General features: G+C 31.3%; 1 protein-coding gene across 4 annotated transcripts in view; it reads right to left on the reverse strand.

Moving 5' to 3' along the window:
• Nucleotides 1-23,279, reverse strand: part of LOC107457429 (uncharacterized) — a 67,240-nt gene that overhangs the window by 1,850 nt on the left and 42,111 nt on the right. Inside the window, exons 3-4 of one of the 4 annotated variants that reach the window (XM_043052287.2) lie at nucleotides 12,204-12,473; nucleotides 10,183-10,353 (exon numbers count right to left, since the gene is read on the reverse strand). In XM_043052287.2, the coding sequence (XP_042908221.1) occupies nucleotides 10,183-10,353; nucleotides 12,204-12,473 (441 nt within the window). Of the gene's footprint in view, nucleotides 1-9,196; nucleotides 9,368-10,182; nucleotides 10,354-12,203; nucleotides 12,474-23,279 lie in introns of all 4 variants that reach the window. The other 3 variants (XM_043052290.2, XM_043052286.2, XM_043052289.2) reach the window with 3 other exon arrangements.

Here is a 23,279-nt window from a genome sequence, read left to right on the forward strand (position 1 = left end):
TCTGATAAAGCAATCACAGAAGAGTTCCAATCATCGGAGAGTGGATTATCCGTGATGAGGATTATTACCCATCTCTTAACTATTACACAAATATGTTTCGAAATATATATATTTCTAAACATATGTTTTTCGAAATTATTAGCCCAATTAAACTAGGATTTCTACTTAACGCGTAAAGAAATAAAAATTTGTTAATACTGTGTAATATGTTTAGATAGCGTCATTTATGTGCCTGTCTTCTTTTATTTCCTCTCCTACACTCCCTCGTTACGTGTCCAATTTGAATATACATTTTAACATTTGAGATTTCTGCAGAATATTTTTTTGCATTGGTATAAACGTATGGCAGAAAATTTTAAAGTAAATGGAATTTCCATTTCATGTTTATTAGAATTTTTCAAACTTAATCTTTAGCTTATGTGACCTTTTGTATGATTGTTAAGTTATTTAGTACAATGATGAACTGAATTCTTATAATTCTAAATTCTCTAATAAATTCTAATGTTCAAAGATGCAACAGGCAACTAAAAATATAAGAGATGGTAGAAACTAAATTCATTTTTGTTTATTTAAACTATTTAATTTAACCAATACCACTACTTACGTTGCAAAGTAGTGAATTAAAAAAAATATGTTTGAAAAATTTTTAAATTTTAATTTTTTCAACAGATTTTTGCTTTTTATTTACCACAACTTTTTACATTAGACACCGGTAGCATACCTGAATATTAATACGTTATCATTACAACGATTTGGAAAATTATTTTATAATGCTATGGAAATTCTGTACTTGATAGAAGGGTAAGGGGCCGTTCAAAAAGTACGTACATCCCGAAGGGGGGGATTTTTTATTTTGAACGGTGGGGAGGTATTATACAAAGTACGTACACTATAAGCATACACCAAATTTAAATTTGACTTTTTCCTACACATGTATTATACATATGTTTGTTCTTGTATTTTTTTTCACACCGCGACCACTTGTTAGAATGAGTAAATCAGTTCTCAAAAAAAGTTGTCTCGCAAAATAAAGAACTGCAAACACCAGACTGTTTAAATAATTTAAATGAATAAATTATTTTAAGTAAATATTTAATTTTATTTAAAACATAATTATTTTAATTTTAATTTAAGGGGGGTAGACTAATAAAATGTACATACTCTAAGGGGGGGGGAGAGTAAGACCTTATGTACGGTGATGTACGAAGGGGGACAGGGGGTTAAAATTTCTCCAATTTTGTGTACGTACTTTTTGAACGGCCTATAAGCATTTTCTTCAACATTTGAGGGTATGCATACCCTTCTACGTTTGAAGTTTCTGCAAAATATTTTTTTTTCACTGAAAGAGAACTAAAGCCATAAATTTTGAAACAAATGCAATTTATAAAAAAAAAAATTCTCAGGAATAAATATATAACTACTTGTCTAATTGATTTTTTACGTAACTGTTGAAACTATTTATGTTCGGTGTAAGCAAAATTCTTTTAATGAAATTTATAAAAATATTTATACCTTAACTTTCCTATCTTGAGAAAAAATAATTTATAAAACTATGGAAATTCCGCAAAATTTGGAGGATAAGTATAAGTTCATCCTTACATCATTATGAATGAGGAAAAAATGAAACGATGCTCAGTACTTAATAGTAAAAATGCACACAGGGTATAATTGCACAATCGGCTATTGATAGAAAATATTTTTTATCGGTCAACATGTTATATAAAACAATGTTTTCCTTAACTAAACTTAGAAGAGGAAAAGCTGCTTACATCAATCCATGAGAATGGCAACGAAAATAATGCAGCTTTTACATAATGAATCTTTCATTACTTTACATTGTTTCAAGGGAAGCATTTAAAATATAAGAACAGTTTCTTGCAAACCGTAAAGAAACAAATTACGTACTTTTTTTTCGTAAAATCCTTGAACTTGACCTTCTGTTACTTTCTAATAAGTTATAACTTGAAACACGCAGCTTGAGGTCTCGAAAAAGTTACACGTGGCTCAGACTGTTTTTAGGCGCATGAATTAAAACGCATAGGGGATAAGGGCTAGTGAGGACATGGGGCTAGAGTACACAAATGGGATATTTCTGACATTTATCACTCAAAAATTTCTGGTAAGTTTTGGTAAGTAAGTAGTTTGGTCATAAGTACATTTCATTTGGCCATCACAAAACTCTTTAAATAGAAAAAAATATTTCTAAAAAAAAATAAAAAACAAGACTTTCGCGGTAAAGTAACTTCGTTAACTTTTCCTTTAATTGGAATATTAAATAATTTTTAGTCTTCGTTTTGATTAATAGGAGTTATAAAACTATGAATGAATATGCTTACCTCATTTGTTAATAGTCACATTTGATTACCCTTGCCTTTTTTTTTTCAATTTATGAACAATGAATTTATAGGAACTAACTGCTATACAAAAGATTGCCACGGTCGACTAAATATAAAAATGTGGTAACTAATAAAAATTATAATTTTACTAAATGAGATCAAAATTAGCAACTTTTCATTGCATGTTTCTTTCAGTTTACAATTAAATTTTATTTAAAAAATTATTTTGTATTAAGTAAGAGTTATTTGACATTAAAGTCAGAGTGGTAGTTACGATAAGAAAATAAAGAGACAATAAATAAATAAAAATAAATTAAATTTCTATATTTTTAGTCGAGTGTGTCATGCCTGTGCACAGGGTTAGTGTCCACAGGCCAGTAATAACATAATATTTTAGAAGTGGAAAACATAATTCAACTTCTGCGTTATTCGACATTTTACATACAAACCTTAACGTGCTTAATATATCTAATATATATAATTCTCTTACGTGGCTCCCAAATTTTGACTTTATTTCTTTTCCGCCGGTGGCAACATTTGCTTTGTTTTGTTTACGTTACTATTTCTCTTACACGGCGAATCGACCAATGATTACCGCTAAAAATTTCACATGCGAAATTTAGCTGAGGTGGCTCAAAATATAGTGCTTTTGAAAACGGAAACTGAAATAACCAGAGAGCATCAGCTGCGACAATCTCATACTATCAAGCTAGGCAGAAGTGAGTAGTCTTTGTCGATAGATCTCTATTTTAGTATTTTGTCGAAAGCGCTTTTTTTCACGAATTTATATATTACGAATTTATTTGACGATTTTTGATTTATATCACGAATTTATTTGTTTTATTATTGTTATTAGTTATTCATTGAAAAATGAGTCTCAGTCGTGCTGTTACGCTTTAAGATTTTATACTATAGCACATTTCTAATAGGTTTAACGAATTACATGTCATTTATTTGAATTCAAATTTATTTTAATGACTTAGTATTTACTAAAAAGATGTAATTTTTTTACATGGATTTGAACGATTGTTTTGAATTCTTAGAATTTTGTGCATTTGCAATGTACCTAAGTTAGTAGCGACGAAGCGAGCTTGGTTTGCGAATTAAACCATATAAGATTGCGTAGCAATTTTCGGGGTTGGGCGAGCGTAAGCGAACAGGGGGCGCGGCCCTCTAGTTTTAAGAAATGCTTCATAAGAAATTGCATAAATAATGTGAAGTTCTAGTTTTTTATAACAGTTTTTGAAATAGTCCTATTTTGAGTTTGCGACTGTCAATATTCAATTCCGCAGATTTGCAACTTTGAACCCAACCTAGAAGACAAGAGTTAACTCCTGGATTAAGGATTGGGATAAACTAGCCTTCATGGAGGACTTTCATTGGGAACTCACCCGAATATGCGTTTTATGAAGAGGAAAACCCCCAAAACTTTCCCCCGGTTGACCTGACGAATATTTTACGCCAGCACTGTTCCAAAAATATTCAATTTTTAAAAGTTATTAATTGTTAAAAACGTTTTTCAACTGAATATCAAATATTTTCATAATTTTTTGATAATACCAAATATTTTGATAGCCCTATCAGACCAGCGTCTAATTTTCAAGGGCAACCATAGACTTTCATGCTAATTTACTTCGCTTTATGAGAGAAATTTTATTAGTTCTAACAAAATTCATGTTTATAAACTTATTCGACATAGTTTACTCTAATTTTTATTTATTTCTATCCAAATATGCCTTGATAAAATTTATTTTCTCACAATAAATTCAAATAAAGAAACAGAAAACTTTTTTTGTTTTCTCATTTTTATGATAGACTATCTAATAACATTCAATCATTTAAAATTACAACTCTAGCAATAAACGCTGCTCCCGAATAATGCCAGCAGTTTCTCAGTAGCCAAGGTTTCAATCAAAGTTAACCCTAATTTAAATCACGTGGAAAGGGCAATAACTACATTTTGTTCTAGCAGTGAACTATGCTGCCCTTTCAAGGTCAAAGGAAATCACGTTTTGGTGGCTGTTAATTTATGATAGGAGTAATTACTTATTTAGAATATCAGATAATTATCGGCTGCTATCACTCGATTACCGTTTTCAATTTGCATTTCTTTATTGTTTATAGAAATATATTCTAAGAAGGAGATATGTATTCCATGGTCACGTTTTATATTCATTAAAAGTAATTTAAAACTGTGTGAAACATAAAGCGAGAAAAATAGTGTTTGTGCATATTAAAATAATCGGAACAAATCAATTAATTTTATTTTCCTTGACTTTTATAAGAGGGAAAAAAATAAAATTTCGTTTGAGCATGGAAACTTGAGTTATTATATATACCAAACTAAAATTAAGTGTAAAATTATTAGCTATTTAGAGTTTATGTTATTGTTATACTTATTTATTTTACTTTATTCAGTCATTTATAATTTTTTTTAAAAATTGTATCCAAAGACCAGAAGTTAGGGATCTCAATTTGTTAAAAAAAATTAACTTAGATAAAGGTTTTTTTTTTCTTAGCTGCTTCGGTAATGCTTCAATCTGGCAATCCTAAGCTTCGGCTCCAACGTCAAAAAATGAAATCTGAAGTACTGTATTTTGACGGTTTTATTCAAGATATCTCACTAACATCGCTATGTATTGAAAAAATTGTAAACGCTACTGTCAAAGTTAATTGTGAGGAAAGGCTTCAGGTATTGTGGAAAACATAAGCTAGCTCCTCCCTGAGACTTTCTGGAGATAGCCGATAATCAATAAATTCTAAAACTTCATATATTGCAATTTGCAGAGAAAATTGGTGATCCAAGTTCGATCTCCCAGCAGGACAATGTCTCCACTTACGCTGCCTCCAAAACTTTCACCATGTTAATTTTTGAAATGTCTTGATTGGCCTGTCTTTTCTCATGACCTCTATCTCAAAGAAACGTGATGGTCCTTTCCTATTAAGACTGTAAATACGTAAGAAGCAGTTTTAGTCTGACTGCAGAATTTTGACTGCATCTTCTAAGCGTCTCCTAAAATTGATGCAATTGTCTACCTAGAATTTATAAAAGGTGTTCGGTCTTGGAACCTTCATTTGATATTTCTATTATTGCCAGCCAGGAGGCGGAGCGGTTAGCGCGCCTGACTGCAAAGCTAATGGTTGCGGATTCGAATCTCTCGCCCAGGACATGGATGCTTCGCTCTGTGTGTGAATGAAGTGTCCTTTGTGCGCTCTGTGTGTCTTTTGTGTGAATGTAGCTCACCCTATGAAAGGGTATCTGTGGCAGTGTGGCGTGGGTAATGTTGCTCGCGTCCGTGACTTAGTTCAAAGGTGCCCACCAGGGAACGTTAAATGAGCAACACTTCCGGCATCTTCCAACACGAAAAACGAGAGTTCTGTGCCTGCCATTAAAAAAATATATCTTTATTCTCGCAGCACCCGTGATGAGGAACGCTTTACCTAGTTAGTTGAACATCAATTCTACTGCTAGCCAGTTTTGAGGTCGTCGGGCTACCGAAGCGGGGGTGTCATCCCCTCCGCAGAGGATCAAAATTGTGATGGCATGTCTTCGGATCATTGTCAGGGATGTTGCCCAAACCGTCGCCAATAGCCCATTGTGCAGCTCTAGTGCGACGTAAATTAACAACAACAACAGCTAGCCAGTTTTGGCTGTTGTATTATTAATTGGAGCTTACTATGGTGAAAGATGTTTGTTGTAACTATGTATATGGTTAAAAATTAAAAACCTTTCAAGATATTTCTTATTGCATTTGTCGTCAACTAGAAATAGATAATCAGCACCTATGGAATCGTATAAGCAAATGGAATGCAACATCGCGTTTTTTTAAAATAGATTTTAAAAAAATATGGAGGTCTTTTCGAGACTATTTTTGAAGTAACTTAATGTAGATGGGACACTTTATGTTTACTTATTCGATGCATTTTTCTATCCAGGTAGAGCAGGAAGTGAGTCACTCCTTGTAAATATGTGTTAAAATATGGATTTTCTGAATGTATATGCTTGGTTCTCATTGGTGGTCGTTGTGCCCAACTACAGAAAAAAAAATCAAGGCGGTTTCATTTAGTTTGGGCACACTGTATCTTTGGTATTTTATAGCAACTATTTTTCATGATTCTTCAGATTCTTCTATTTGGTTGTAACTTATAAGTCAAAACTTATAGAACAAAATATTACTAATCAAAAGCAGAAATTGCAATGACACGCGAAAAGCAGCTCATATCTCTAGACTCATATGCACGCCGCACATTTCGAGTCTTACATGCCGCTCAAGTCTCATATGCATTTATTGAAATGGTGCATTCGCCATCTGAAATTTCTTTTCGAGGGATACAATAAAATTGTCAATCATACTTATTTTGATTGAAAATTCTATTCTCTTTTTTTTTTTGAGAATGTTCTCGTCTGTCTGAGTGTTTTATTTTCAAATTAAAAGCTATGGAATCGACATGATTTTGTAAGCTACTCACAAAGCGCCCTCTTCTTTTATGATGTTTATTTAAAGTGGTATTTTTACGTAAAAATTACCATTTCAAATAACTAAACAATCATGAGCTATTACTAATCGTTCTTGCAGGTGTCTTTCTTCTTTAAGTATTGCATGGTTTGTCAAAATTAGCTCAGTTCTTAATAGTTACATAAAAATATTTACCACATTTTTGTTCACACATCTGGTGTTATAACATTCCATTTGAACTATTGGGGTCGTTATATCGAGATTTTACTATATTAGTGTATTATGACCAGAAAGGTAGATTTATTATTTAAAATTAAAAACCACTGTTTTTAAATAGTTATTGGTCGTCACCTTAATTTTGTTCGAAATAACGCTATTTTATGAAGTAGAATAACACATTAGTCATAAAAGGCATCAAAATTGTTTTCCATTTACAGAAAAATAGAGCCGAAAATAATTTCGACACCATTAAGAACAATTTTTTTGTGTGAAATGAAAACAAATATTAACAAAAAAAAACTTCTTGTTTGGTTTCTTAACTTACGCTCACATCGGCATAAAGGTGGGAAATTTACAACATTTAAATTGGGACAGATTTTTTTGTGAAAAAAGAGGGTCATCAAAGCATCAAGGAAGCAGCCGTTATTCAAATAATAGCAAATTCAAATAATAACAGTAGTTGTGAATAACTCTTAACAGACATGACAACTGCTCCGGATTCCAGAAATTATTTTGAAAACGGTAGAGAACTAAAATCGATAATCGTTAATTGATCGTTAATAAAATCGATATTCCAGTTAATTGTTCCAACTTTTTAAAAGACTCAACACGGTTCAGTTGTTACAAAGCAGCGTATCACATAAGCCTATGAATTATTTAGAAGTAGTGGTGAGTATAAACACTATAATACTAATTTACTAAACTAAGAACCATACATTCAAAGACTACCACTTAAAAATATGCATCCACTCTCCAGAGTTAGGTGGTATCTCTGTCTTAATATAGTGGGGGGAAGGAATAAAAAAAGGGTAAAAATTAGCCCATTCAGTAGTAAGCAGTAAATTCACAATTTTCATTGTTAGCCAATTAAAAGTTTGTAAACATATTAATTATATTATAAACACATACGCCAGTAATTGTTTTTGGATCACATTTGTTTTGGATAAACCACAAACCTTCGCCAATTGCTGATTAATGTAATTCTAGTGCTACGTAAACAACAAATTTTAAGATAATATGCATTAGTTTTACTCACTCGTATACATCCACTCGAATAATTTAAATGAAACGAACATCTTTATTCTGAACATCAACTATATATTTCTACTGATTCGCATACATCAACTCAAATAATTTTCATAAAACGAACATCTTTATTCCGCACGTTGACTTTATATTTCCATTGAGTCGCATACATCCACACTAATAAATTTCCTGAAACGAACTTCCTTATTCCGAACATTGAATATATATTTCTATTGATTCGCATTCATCCACACGAAAAATTTTCCTGAAACCAACATCTTTATTCTGAACATCAACTATATATTTCTACTCATTCGCATACATCAACTCAAATAATTTTCATAAAACGAACATCTTTATTCCGCACGTTGACTTTATATTTCCATTGAGTCGCATACATCCACTCGAATAATTTTCCTAAAACGAGCATCTTTATTCTGAACATTGACTTTATATTTCTATGGAGTCGCATACATCCACACAAATAATTTTATTTTGTAAAGCGAACATCTTTATTCTGAACGATGACTTTATACTTCTATTGAGTCGCATACATCCACACAAATAATTTTCCTAAAACGAACATCTTTATTCTGCACGTTGACTTTATATTTCTATTGAGTAGCATATATCAAAATAAATAATTTTCCTGAAAAGAACATTTTTATTCTGAACATTGACTATATATTTCTGCTCACTGGCGTGCATCCACACGAATAATTTTTCTGAAATGAACATCTTTATTGTGAAAAATGACTAAATGTTTCTACTCACTCGCATACATCCACTCGAATAATTTGCCTGAAACGAACATCTTTATTCTGAACGTTGACTTTATATTTCTATGGAGTCGCATAAATCCACACAAATAATTTTATTCTGTAAAGCGAACATCTTTATTCTAAACGATGACTTCATATTTCTATTGAGTCGCATACATCCACACAAATAATTTTCCTAAAACGAACATTTTTATTCTGCACGTTGACTTTATATTTCTATTGAGTAGCATATATCCACATAAATAATTTTCCTGAAAAGAACATTTTTATTCTGAACATTGACTATATATTTCTGCTCACTGGCGTGCATCCACACGAATAATTTTTCTGAAACGAACATCTTTATTCTGAAAAATGACTAAATATTTCTACTCACTCGCATACATCCACTCGAATAATTTGCCTGAAACGAACATCTTTATTCTGAACATTGACAATATATTTCCACTCTGAGTTGTCATTCAGTGCTGCTTGAGGTGGGACAAATCTAGTTCTTGCTGCACAAACAGGCTTCTCTTCTTCCTCTGACTGACGACGAACGATTGGTCTGAAAAACAATTACAAACATTATTTAAAACGTCATTAGTAAACAATTCAACAATTTCAGGATTTACTGTGGTGTGTTATACTGTTGACTATTGGATTGAAACATAAAAGAACTATCGTTCAAAATTCAAATTTTCAGGTCGCAATAATTGTCATTGTAAACCCTAACTTGTCGAAATTTTTTTAGTCAAATTGTATTTTTTTTTTATATCTTATAGAATAGGCTTGAAATTTCCATCTAAAAAATCAAAAAAAATTTTTTTTTTTAAGAAACAAAAGTGTAAAAAAAAGGAGACATTTATGTTAAAAGCGTTAGCCCATTTTTAGGCTAAGTTATTAGGTAGATTCTGGGTTAATTCAACATTGAAATTAAGACTAAATTAAAAAAAAAATTTACGTGTAGATCTACAAAAATATTCATAAAGACATTAATTTTCATGAAAAAATATGCAATTTTCAAGTTTTAACGCATTCTACGAACTTATTCTGTAGATTCCAGGTTAGATTGAAGTTGACAGGAAGAGACTAAGAGTAGTTAAAAGTTTGAATTTCATATATATATATATATATTTGAATTTAACTCCGTTTTGAAGAAATTCACTTAAGAATGCCTTTTTTAATTCAATTCTTCAATTCAATTATTTTTAAGAACAATTCTTATATTAAACCTTCAAGCATTCTCAAAACTACTAAAAAAATTCCCTCATTTTTCCAGCATTGCTTTAGTTTATGTTGGTGGAATTCTAGTTTTTGTATTTANAATTTTTCTGAAACGAACATCTTTATTCTGAAAAATGACTAAATATTTCTACTCACTCGCATACATCCACTCGAATAATTTGCCTGAAACGAACATCTTTATTCTGAACATTGACAATATATTTCCACTCTGAATTGTCATTCAGTGCTGCTTGAGGAGGGACAAATCTAGTTCTTGCTGCACAAACAGGCTTCTCTTCTTCCTCAGATTGACGACGAACGATGGGTCTGAAAAACATATACAAACATTATTCAAAACGTCATTAGTGAACAATTCAACAATTTCAGGATTTACTGTGGTGTGTTTATACTGTTGGTTATTGGATTGAAACATAAAAGAACTATCGTTCGAAATTCAAATTTTCAGGTCGTAATAATTGTCATTGTAAACCCTAACTTGTCGAAATCTTTTTAGTCGAATTTAAAAAAAAAAAAATTTTATCTCATAGAATTGGCTTGAAATTTCCTTCTAAAATATCAAAAAAAAAGTTATATATATGAAATATAACTTTCAGACCTTCGGAATCTCTTTGAAAATCTTAATTTTCATTAAAAAATTAAGCATATTTTTAATTATTAGCCCATTTTTAGATCAGGTTATTAAGTAGATTCTGGGTTAATTCAACATTGAAATTAAAACTAAATTAAAAAAATATATAAAACGTGTAGATCTACAAAAATATTCATAAAGACATTCATTTTCATGAAAAGTATGCTATTTTCAAGCTTTAACGCATTCTTCGAACTTATTCTGTAGATTCCTGGTTAGATTTAAGTTGGCAGAAAAAGCCTAGAGTAATCAAAAGTTTGAATTTTCTGCTCTACTAGGTTTAAAGTTTTACTTTAAACCTAAAATTTGTGTTATATATATATATATTTTTTTTTTTGGAAAAAATTACATTTACGTCTTAAAACTCCGGGAAATTTTAGATCCTTTCCAAGGGAACAAAATATTTCAAATTTAAATAAAATGATTTTTGGTAAATGGCTGACTACCCTGACAACTTTTTATCAATTTGAAACCTTTTTCATTATAGATGTGAGGGCCAGTTGAAGAGGCGCTAATCGAAACATAGCAAATCCATAGCATCCTTAGAAACATAGCAAAAATCCATATAGTTTTTTTTTAAAAAATACATCGTATATGACATTTTGCAGTAAAATTTTCGTAAGAAGCATCATAAGAAATGTCGAAGTCAAATCAATTATGCAGAAAAAGGTCGGATCAAATGTCTCTTTATGATTCATGATTTAGTGATGACAGAAATAAAATTTGTTTTTCAAGATACCTATAGTGAATTTTAGGAGAAAAATAATTCATTTTTAAAAATAATACCTTAAAGGAGTCTTTCAAGAATTAAGAAATAAGAAATCTCACTACATTACGCTGCTCTTTATTAAACCTTTTAATAACCAAAACTATTGTTCTCTCACATGTAGTTTTTCAAAAATATAAAATCTGATGACACAATAACTTAACATATTTCAGTAAAACTAGACTGTATTCTCCAAATTACAGGATTAGATAAAAATAATTGAAACACTTCTTTTACTCACTCTATGTAAATAATCTTGCTTTTAATACCAAATGTTTTGAAAAATTTTACACGGAAAAACTGTTGGCTCTGTTGTAATATTTCATGTCATTTTATTTTAAAATTTTTATTTTCAGATATTTCTTTACTTTAAGTTTGTTAAAGCGAAACAAAGACTTCCGTGTCCATAAAATGTAATAAGCAATATTTTGATTTCTAATTATGCGTTTACAATGTTTCATAAAAACTAAAAGTAAGTCACATTATAATTTATTAATTTAAATTAAGTGTTAATTTCCTGCAATTATTTTTGAAAAGATACTTTTCTACAAAATGTGGGGTAAAGCGGTTGACATTAGGAACAGTATTAAAGTATAAATTGTTAGCATATTTTTTCCCGAAACACTTTTGTAATCATCTCCAGAAGAGCCTATGGCCTATGTGTGGATTACGAAATTTAAAAAATTAGTATGAGAATTTGATTTTGAACATGTAGAAGACATGAGTTTATTGATTTTTAAATTAAAGATTAAATCTCAAGACCTTCGTCTTCTATGTATTGATTGAGATGCCAAGGATGTGGCAACTGGTTGTCCAGCAGCATACCTCCATTGCACTTGTGCGCTTGGTAGTTGGTAGTCATAGTGCACTGCTGTCTGGTATACGATGTAGCCGTCGTGTTGTACCTTAGGGGGTCCTTCTGGGAGTAGCTCGTTGTTAGGTTCCACGTCTCCGTCTCTTTCATCCACAAATACGGTCGTGAAGTTGAACCGTCTGGCCTTCGCACTGCTGACTATTTGGTAAATGTGGTTGCTACAGAAAGAAAAAAAATCTAATAAATCAAAGATTATAGAAAAAAATCACTTCTCTGCCAGAAAAATAGGTTCAAATTTAAACCATAATATCGGATGAGTCTCCTGCAATTGCTAAGTTGAGCCCTGTTGTTTTAATTTTATTTTATAACCGTCGTTAAACAGCCGACCCAAGTTCATGGGTTTACGATTACTAACGTTCAACTCCGTAGCCTTGTAATTTTGATGATGGTAGTGATGGAAAAACTACCTATAATCAAAAATTCTAAACTGAAATAATTTAAATTTTGCTATCACTGGGAAATATTTTTTTATAAAGCGGAGCAAGTTGGCATCTCTGTTTTTGAACAGCTCCTATTTAAATAGCGACAGTTCTCGGTAATTGTTTAACTACCATAAAGATAGTTATAACTATCATAAAGATAGTTTTTCGGTAATTGTTTTACTACCACTTGGAAAATCCATTATCGAAAAGAGTGAATGTTGGCAGGTATGCATACAAAAGGGGGGCGAGTTAAAGGGATGTGTGTATATGCGGAAGTGTGTATATGCGGAAGTGTGGCTCTGTTAAAGTAGAGATCCGGCCGTCCTGGTAATTACCACTCGTGCCAGGTAGCTCTCTACACTTAAGTTACTGGGATTAGCTTACCCCTGATTAGACCCCGAGGGGGTATTTAAATATTTGCGAACAACTAATTTCTTGCAAAATATTTTATGGATTAGTAGGAAACTAAGAACGAAAGTTTCAGAATTTTGATTAGATTTTACTAATATTTCAAAAGCCTCGCTACGATAGAGCTGGATAGTTTGGCATTTCATATAAAATTTCGAATCATTTACATATAGTGGTGTCGGTAATACCTTTGAATCAATTTTTCAAAACACATAATAATACATTAAAACATTAACTTAGCTACAACTTTTCTAAAAAGTGTAGAAAATTGGCAGTCCTGTATTTACTCAAAAACTTTCTTATATTAGTGCACTTTATAACTAAAAGATATCGCAGGAAAAAAATTTTATTCGTTTTTTTTTTTTTTTTTTTTTTTTTTTTTTTTTTTTNTTTTTTTGTAGACTATTCAACATTTTCTCATTTTTAAAAATAAAAAAAAAATAAGAAAAAATAAATAAGTATATTATTCATTGCTTACGTTTCAGAAAATTCTCATAGACTTTTTTTTGTCTTTAACAAATAGATCAACAAATTTTATTAAAAATGTATTATTTATTTTACAAGGATTGCAAAATTATGATCAAAAACATGTGTAACTCAAGATTGCAGGAAAAATCACATATATTTTAATATTTTTATAAACATATTAAATATTTGATCTTAGCGTTTAATTGAGACAACTACGAAATTTTTAGTGTTTTTCTTTTTTTACCATTAAAATTTACAAATCAAAATTAAATCTGTGCAGGGCTGTTTGTATGAACGAAAAGAGGAAACTAACAGTAAAGCAATTTCATTTCTAGAATTCCCGAAATTCAAGTTGATGGTTTTTGCTTTTCTTTAATTGAAAACTGCCTTCAATAATATTTTCCCTCAGATAGTAGTTAAACTAGGCACTTGAGCCTCGAAGCGGGCCCCCTATCCAAACCGTCATGAATTTCTTTTAACACCGTGAGGTCAGCTGTCCGGTTGGTTGCTGGATAAATTTTTTTTTCCTCAGAAAGAAGTTCACACAGTTCTGTGTGAACTTTTCTTTCTTTGTTCACAGTTCTGTGTACATACGCTACATTTTCTTGGTAGCTAGTTATATTTCCCTCATTCCGAAAACAAAGTAGTGGTTTTTAAATTATTTTTTTCAGTCTTTATCTGCGTAGCACAGCTGCCAACTTTTTTAATGATATGTCATAGTGGTAAAAGACAGAGTAAAAGCATTAATGTAATTAGTAATTTTTTAAATTCATTTAAAAATTATGCATCCGCTGAATAATTTTGAGGTTTTTTTATTCATTTTTTAATTCTTTACCACGCGAGGTAGTTAATAAAATTTTAAATCATATCTTTCTCAAATCCAAAATCGTGAGTCGTGGTGGATCAGAGGATAGAGCGTTCACCTTACAATGAGGTGAACCGGGTTCGAATTCCAGCGATGGCTGATTGATTCGAATTCTGGAACTCGAATAGATTCGATCGATCCGGCTCGCACCGACCACGGTGCTGACGTAAAATATTTTCAGAGGTAGACGGATCATGGGTTAGAGTCCCCTTGCCGTCGGGCTAACCATGGGAGGTTTTCCTCTCCATGCAACGTGGATGCTGGTTAGTTTTATCTACAAGTTCTTCACGTAGGCAGAAAATTCCCATTACTTGATCCAGGAGTTCCCTTGTCTTCTAAATTGGGTTCAAAATTACAAGGCTACGGAGTTGACGATTAGTAGTCGTAAATCCAATAAACTGGGTCGGCTGTTCAACGACGGTTATAAAAATTCAATATCGTACTATAAAGCACAAAAAAATCGTAAAATTATTTTTATTTTTTTTACTCTACCACTAATTATTTTTATTCTACAAGTCTTATATTTTTTTCGCTGCCAATTCTTAAAAGTTTTGCAAAGAGCTGAGCATTTGGCATCCTTGGTCAAATTTGATTGAGTTCTTATACCACAGGAAGAAATATTTCATACAAATTACAAAACTCTGAGGTGATGAATACAGATAAGCTTTGAAAACCCGAAGCTGCCAATTTTCTAAGGATGGCGCTTTAATATTATTTTTGAAGCTATAGGCAGAGATCCCAACTGCTTCAGACACGCCTAAATAATTAAAAAAGCAGTAAATTATTACAACGTAAATTTTGTAATTATGTGACTATTTTTGCTTGCTTTTTAAAAGGTGTAGCACGACATATATACTATTAAGTGGTAAATTATATAAGCCAACGAATTATTTAGAAATAGTGGTGGATAAAAATCTACTAAATTGAATTTATTAAGCCAAGAATCACAATTGATAAACTACCACTTTAAAATATATATTTGCTCTCCGGAGCAAGTTGGCATATCTGCTATAGTAAAATTTTTGTTCTTATAAATTTTTTACTTTATAAACATAAAGTGATTTTTTAACTTCCGCTATAAATAAATTGTTTAACCATCTATCTATACATGTTTATTAATATTCCTCTGAGCTATATAAGCAATGCCGATTTCTGCCATTAATTATAAATTGATTATTACTTCTCAACAAAATTAGAAATGTCATAATCAGGAAAGTAAACGTTTTCAGGTATTGACAACTACATCCGCGACATCCATTAATTAAAATTCTATCCGACAAAACTTGTTTTATTTCTAAAGATCTTCCGTTACCATTTACGCCTCCCGTTACTGTGGCAATAGGCAAATAAAGCCATCAAGATCCGAATCATCCTTCCTTCTTAGCAATCAAATTTAAACAAGGTCAATGCGTACCATTGCGACACGAAGCGTGGGATTGTTTTTGATTCGTTTCGAGTCTACGACCATCTTGTCATTGACCGGATTTTTTTGAGTTTTTTTTTTCTCCCCGTTCGCAAAATTCGATGATCTCTATAAACGCACCAGCTTCCTCGAAGACAACGCCTTCCAGAAACACCAAAAAATTATTTCATCATCGACCGTAGTCTACTTGAGATAAGAGGATTGGCCATTGCATAATAGTTTTCTTAGGGAATGTCAAAGGGGAAAAAGAATTTAAAAAAATTGTACAATACCTTCCTTCTCTGGAATTTGTAACAAGGTCTGGGGAAACCACAATAAGGTTATTTACTCCTTCAAGTCAGCTTCTTATACTAGTGCATACCTGCCAACATTCAATCTTTTCGAGAATGGATTTTCCAAGTAGTAGTAAAACTATTACCAAAAAACTATCTTCCTCAAAAATATATTTATATTTTAATTGGGTTGAGATTCGCTATCGCAACGATTAATATGCTTTATATATTTGTTGTAATTATTTATATGTAGTGGTAGTCAAACTGATTTAAAATTATTATTATAATTCAAAAATTTTAGTGAAATAACATGAAATTCGCTAGCTCTTTAAATATGAAAATAAAATCTTCCGGGAAAACCGGAAGAGTTGGCAGCTATGCGAGTGAGATCAATAACTGTTAGTAAGAATTTTGCATTTTCACCTTAGGGAATTATCAGGGTGCGTAGCCAGATCTTTTGACAAAAAATAAGTACCTTTTAAGTACTTTATAAGCACTCAAAAAATATTTTTACTCACAAAAAAATCGTCATAAGGATCTGGGTTAATAAAACTTTTTTCTATCGTTTAAAGATCTTAATTTATAAACATAAAAATCAATAAAATTTAAAAAACATTACATAATCATCATGATAAAATAATTAGTTTCTGATAAATATTGCAGAGATAATTGTGAAAATCATGCATTTTTTGCAATTTAGTACGACAATCGACTCGGCGAANCATTGCATAATAGTTTTCTTAGGGAATGTCAAAGGGGAAAAAGAATTTAAAAAAATTGTACAATACCTTCCTTCTCTGGAATTTGTAACAAGGTCTGGGGAAACCACAATAAGGTTATTTACTCCTTCAAGTCTGCTTCTTATACGAGTGCATACCTGCCAACATTCAATCTTTACGAGAATGGATTTTCCAAGTGGTAGTAAAACTATTACCGAAAAACTATCTTCCTCAAAAATATATTTATATTTTAATCGGATAGAGATTCGCTATCGTAACGACTAATATGCTTTTATATATTTGTTGTAATTATTTATATGTAGTGGTGGTCAAACTGATTTAAAATTATTATTATATTTCAAAAATTTTAGTGAAATAACATGAATTTCGCTGCCACTTTAAATATGAAAATAAAATCTTCCGGGAAAACCGGAAGAGTTGGCAGCTATGCGAGTGAGATTAATAACTGTTAGTAAGAATTTTGCATTTTCACCTTAGGGAATTATCCGGGTGCGTAGCCAGATCTTTTGACAAAAAATAAGTACTTTTTAAGTATTTAATAAGCACTCAAAAAATATTTTTACTCACAAAAAAATTGTAACAAGGATCTGGGTCAATAAAATTTTTTTCTATCGTTTAAAGATCTTAATTTATAAACATAAAATCAATAAAATTTAAAAAAACATTATATAATCATCATGATAAAATAATTAGTTTCTGATAAATACTGCAGAGATAATTGTGAAAATCTTGCATTTTTTGCAATTTAGAACGACAATCGACATGACGAAGAAAAAAAATCTATTTTTGAAAGATAGAAAATTAAGCACTTTTTACAAACTCCGAATAAAAAAAGCACCTTTAAGGGCTTTCAAAAAAGTAAATCAAAAATAAGCCCTTTTAAGCACTTTTTAAAAAAGCTAAGCACCCTGCTTATATATATATAATCAAACCTGATTAACACGAAATCGTTTAACGTGAAATATTGCTTTACATGAAATTCGGGTTTAGAACCGTAAATCAGCAAACAATTATTATTTTAAGTTACATAATTAACGTGGAATTTTCAAGCTGATTATTGCTTAAAATGGAAGAAAACTGGACATTGCGCAGATTAGAAACATGTGACTCGAGTGCCAATTATTCATTTTGAGGATTGCTATTTCTATTTACTGCTTCCTTTAGAAACATCTGTCAGTTAGTAGCCAGTGGCCGGTAGACACTAATAACAAAGCCGCTTTTTCCTCAAACTTAATAAGTCGGTGAACAATATTAAAAGCTTCTTTTTTCTTTTAACACGTTCACGCCGGGGTGACCCACCGGTGGGTCACGCTAGATTGTCTCATCTTGGCAGCGCACCGGAGTAAAAACTGGCAACAATAAATTTCATTTCTTAGTTTTTTTCCGGGAATAATAAAAATCCATAACTACCAATTGTTTTTAACGGATGCAATTTTTATAATGAATTGCTTCTTCGCCGTGTTAAATTTCCTTACAGTGAATTGTTATTGCTGAGAATAGATTAACTCCTCCCTAATATTATCCAATATTAAAATAGTTCTACCAGTATTTTCTCTTTTCCGTACCAGTATTTCCACTTTTCCCGGCGTGAACGTGTTAAATAACAACTTTTTCCAAAATTTTTTCTCTCCTATTTTTCTCCATTATATTGTTAAAAAAAATATTCCTATTTAGAATAATCTGCGGCTATGAAAAAATAATTCATCTATAAAAATAGGATAAATATGAGACAAAATGTAGTATAAACATGCTGATTTTAAATTTAAAAATATTTAAATATCGGGGAGAGATTCAAAATACATTTAATGTATACATTACAACTTTGAAACACGCGAATTGATAAAAAATCTCTTCTTCCACATGAATCTTTTGATCAAAAACTTATGGATTCTGAAAGATCAAAATCTTGAATGAACATTATATTAAACAAAAAAAAAATATGTATATTTTTTCAGAGTCCTTTTGCATTTCTTTAAACGATTTTTTTAAAAAAAACATAACAGTGCGGGGGAAAGTGACTGGTTCTGTATTTAATTTAAGTAGCTATTTTTTGTTGACTCGCCATGTGGTGAATGGTTATTTTCAGGTACATTTGATTCAGTGTCTAATTTTTTTTCCTTGAAAGATCAGCTCAATTAGTAACTTTTTAATCTTCTCTTATGCTGACATTTAATAATATTCCGACTGGAACAATTTTTTTAATTTACTAAAAAAGATATTGGATTTTTTTAAATGCATTCAGCGAAATGTTAACCCTTCTTTAGATGCCGCAATGTGGATAATCCAAACATAATTTTACGTAAGAGTAAATGCAGGATGAAAAATCAATTAGTACTTGATGCCTCGTGGCTCTTGCAAGTACCTTTTGCAAACTTCAATTTATCTTCAAAAACTAATAAATTAATTTCCGAAAGCATGTAATGGATTTGTGAGGCTGATTTTTTTACAAGAATATACAGTGGAATAGTTGCCTTAAGTGCATTGAGAATATAAATTATTGAAAATAACTTTACACGGGGTATTGACCGGCGTCCTATTGATAAGTGAGAAAAACCCAAAATCATCCTTAGGTGACCAAGTAATTAGATACTGTAAAAGCATAATTTGTTAAAGGTTCTCGTTGTGTCAAATGTGTAATTTGCTGAAACAGACAAAAGATCTTTAAATAATCTTACCAATAACCGAGAATTCACTCAGATATTTATTTATTTTATTTTTATATATTTACTTAATATTATTATTCAAAGTTTTTTGGCAAAATAGGTTTTCGATATTTTTAATATACCGTATGGCTGGCTATTAAGATTTTAATGTTTTAAAATATGACATGATATTAAAGGACACCTTCAACATGAACATTAAAAAACGTAGAAAAATTTCGATTAGACATTTGGGAAATTTTCTTAGTTCAATTTTTATGGAACCAACGGTTTTTTGAAGAATGAGACAATAATAATGTAAATTTTTTATTAGCTCTCGTTTTATAGAATTAAAGGTGTTTTGTAAAACAAAATAATTATGTAAATTTTTTCTTTGCTATATTTTTATGAAAAGTAGGATTTTAAAGAATGGAACAATTATAAAATAACACTTTTATTAACTATATTACAAAGAGATTATCAGTAATTTGGATTAATGTGCACTATGTGAGAATTATTTTTTATAAGCTGTGTTATTTAGTCAGTTACTTTATTTTTAATATTATATCCGTCGTAGCACAGCCGAAATTATTTTGAGATTACAATTATCAGTATTCATCTAATCAGCCATACAATTTTAAACCCAATCCTGAAGACGAGGGAACTCTTGAATCTAACAGTGAAAAGAATTAGCCTTCGTAGGAGACATTTTTCGTGGATTAAAACCAAACTTTTGTTAAAATGAAGAGGAAAACCACGACAACATTCCACTGTTAACCCGACGAAAAGAAAATACTAACTCATGATCCGTCTACCACTGACGATTTTTACCTCAGCAACGTGGTCAATGCAAGGCGGGAGCAGAATTCGTATCAACCAACCACTGCCGGGATTCAAACTTGGATACGAAACATGGAGCGGCGAACGCTATATTTCATCATCCAACGCGTCTCAAGTTTTGTGTAACAATTGTTCCCAGATGTGTAACAATGTTTCCCAGATCGGAACAATTTATTATATTTTATTTATTATATTTTATTTATCATTTTGTGTGCTCATTTCAAAGATCGGAACAATTTATTACATTTTATTTATTAGATTTTATTTATTATTTTGTGTGCTCATTTCAAAGATTGCTTATAAAGCCTTGTCGAGTTAAAAGAAACAAATAGTACGAATTGAAGAACGACATCACGAAAATATATTATGGTTTAATGCTGGTTTTAAGGCTTCTACCCCAGGCTACAGAATATTGATCGGATCAGAGATAAAAATTTCTACTGAAATTCCGAATTACTTGAAATATATTTTAGGAAAAGCTCTCAAATGTTGCAGGGTATACACGTAAAGAAAAAAGTCATACTTGAAGCCTTAACTCTAATCGCAAACCCCTATTTTATTTTATTTTATAGCCGGGACTGGACAATCGATCAAACTCTGAGTTTATGACTACTAATGATCATCTTCGTAGAACGAAAAGATACTCTTGGATCAAAAATTAGGACAAACTAGTCTTCGTGGAAGACTTTTTAATGGAACTAACCCGCATGGAGAAGAAATCCGCGAAAAACTCCCACGGTTAGCTAGCTTAACAGCAAGGGGATTCTAAAACATGATTCACTCACCAGTTTAATCAGATACAGCTATTGTCTCTTCTTGTAAGCTGCCCCATCCAGTTTTACATCTCCATAGCTGCCAACTTGTGTGGCTGCTGAGCAAAATTCCTCTAACTCGTAGTAACATTTTTGTTTTAATTTACGAATCTTGTATAGATATATTCCGGAAGATTATTTTAAAAGTTCCTGAGTAGGGCTGGGATATTCTGCTTGGTAAGGCACTGGGCCCATGTCAAAAGGTCGTGGGTTTGATCACCGCCCGTCGAAGACTCCCCATGTAGTCTTCGCCATGTCCCAATGGTGACTGATGCACGTTAAATCTGTCGAGTCACAAAGTCCCCCATGTTCCCTTAAAAAATCATACCTCTGGGTGTACTGATCCAAGAGTTTCCTTATCTTCTGGTTTGGCTCAAAATTAGAAGGCTACGGAGTAGAACATTAGTAGTCGTAAACCCAAACTAGGTTCGACTGTTCAACGACAGTTATATATAAAAAGAAGTTCCTTAGTGAGACGCGGTGACTGCGAAAGCGCCAGCCCCCCAATACGGTCACCCAGGTTCGAATTCCAGTGACGGCTGCACTCACTGACCACACTCCTGACGTAAAACATCCCCAGTGGTAGACGGATTATGGGTGAGAGCCCCTTTGCAGTTGGGCTAAACGTGGGGGTTCATTTCCATGTAACGGAAAGGCTTTAAAAAGTTCTCCACGAAAACAAGCTAGTTTCTATCAATGCTTGATGCATGAGTTTTCTTGTATTCTGGGTTGATTTTAAAATTACAAAGCTGCATAGTTGAATAGTGAACTTAAAATTGGGTCGGTTATAAAATAAAACAACACTGATTAAAAAATAAACCTCTTAGAAAGAAAAAAATTGGGTCAATTATAAAATAAAACAACATTCATAAAAAATTAACCACTTAGAAAAAAAAATACCGGTTATAAAATAAATAAAATAAAAAATGTACCAAACTTAATAATTCCATTGTAGGGCATATTAGTGGTTTACTTATGAAGAATGCGAATTTATAAAACTTGAAAATTCGCCAAAGTTAAATTCCTTTTTCTTTTAAGAAAATGCCGCATATTTGTCTTACTACAAGGCTAGACGTCGTTTTTTTTTCAATTCCGAGCAAGTCACCACATTTCTAAATTCATCGATTTAATCGACCATTTCTTCCACAGCAAAGCTCTCACTTGTTGAATTCGATTTACAAGGAAGTCTTCAAAAATCTTTTAAATATGTTCCGCTGCACGGCAACTATTGTTAAAAAACGACCCTGGAATTAAGCGTTACGTTTCACGATATTTTCTTCATTTTTGTTTTGTTTACTACTGTTTAGGAATTTAAGACATGATCGTGATAAATTTGCCTTTTGTGATAAAGTCAGTCATTTTTTTCCCATCACAGTTTTAAGATTTTATTGCCCTCAAGAGATATTGTAAAATTAATTGTTATTGAGTAGGCGTGGTGCCGATAACCTTCACAGGTTTGATAAGTTGGATCAGTTTTTTTTTCTCCTTTACTTTACAAAAGCTTTTAGTGTTTTTTTAATTTTTGATTAAACTCAAAATAATACGTAATTTTCAAATGCCGTTATTAATTAACAAGCATAACACTAATCTATCTTTTATGATCTACTCGGTGTCTGTATTTTCTTTAGTAAACGTCAGCACGAAATCTAATTGAGAAGCATTTATTTTTAAAAGATTTATTTGAGAGCAGGGGTTTCCAACTTACATGAGGCCGGGGGTCACAATTAAAACCACAAATCAAATGGCGAGCAGCAATTTTATCAAAATTTTCTTATGTTTGAACTTTTATGTTTGAAGAAACATTAAATATTACTGTCAGATTTTTACCAAATTGTACAAAACATTGAATTACAAATTAAAATAAGAAGTAGATTTAAAAAAATATTTAGTAGCATATTAAAAAATTTAGGCTACAATAACTTTAATGTGCACCCATGTATTAAACAATTAATGTACACCTATGTATTAAACAATTAATGTGCAACAGATATCTAATTGTTAAGATATAAAACCTTAAAAAGGTTGGTATTAAAACTTACATAGTAGCACACAAAATGTTCAATGACAAAATTGAG

Source organism: Parasteatoda tepidariorum, chromosome 9 (assembly GCF_043381705.1).
Source record: "Parasteatoda tepidariorum isolate YZ-2023 chromosome 9, CAS_Ptep_4.0, whole genome shotgun sequence".
Taxonomy (NCBI): domain Eukaryota; kingdom Metazoa; phylum Arthropoda; class Arachnida; order Araneae; family Theridiidae; genus Parasteatoda; species Parasteatoda tepidariorum.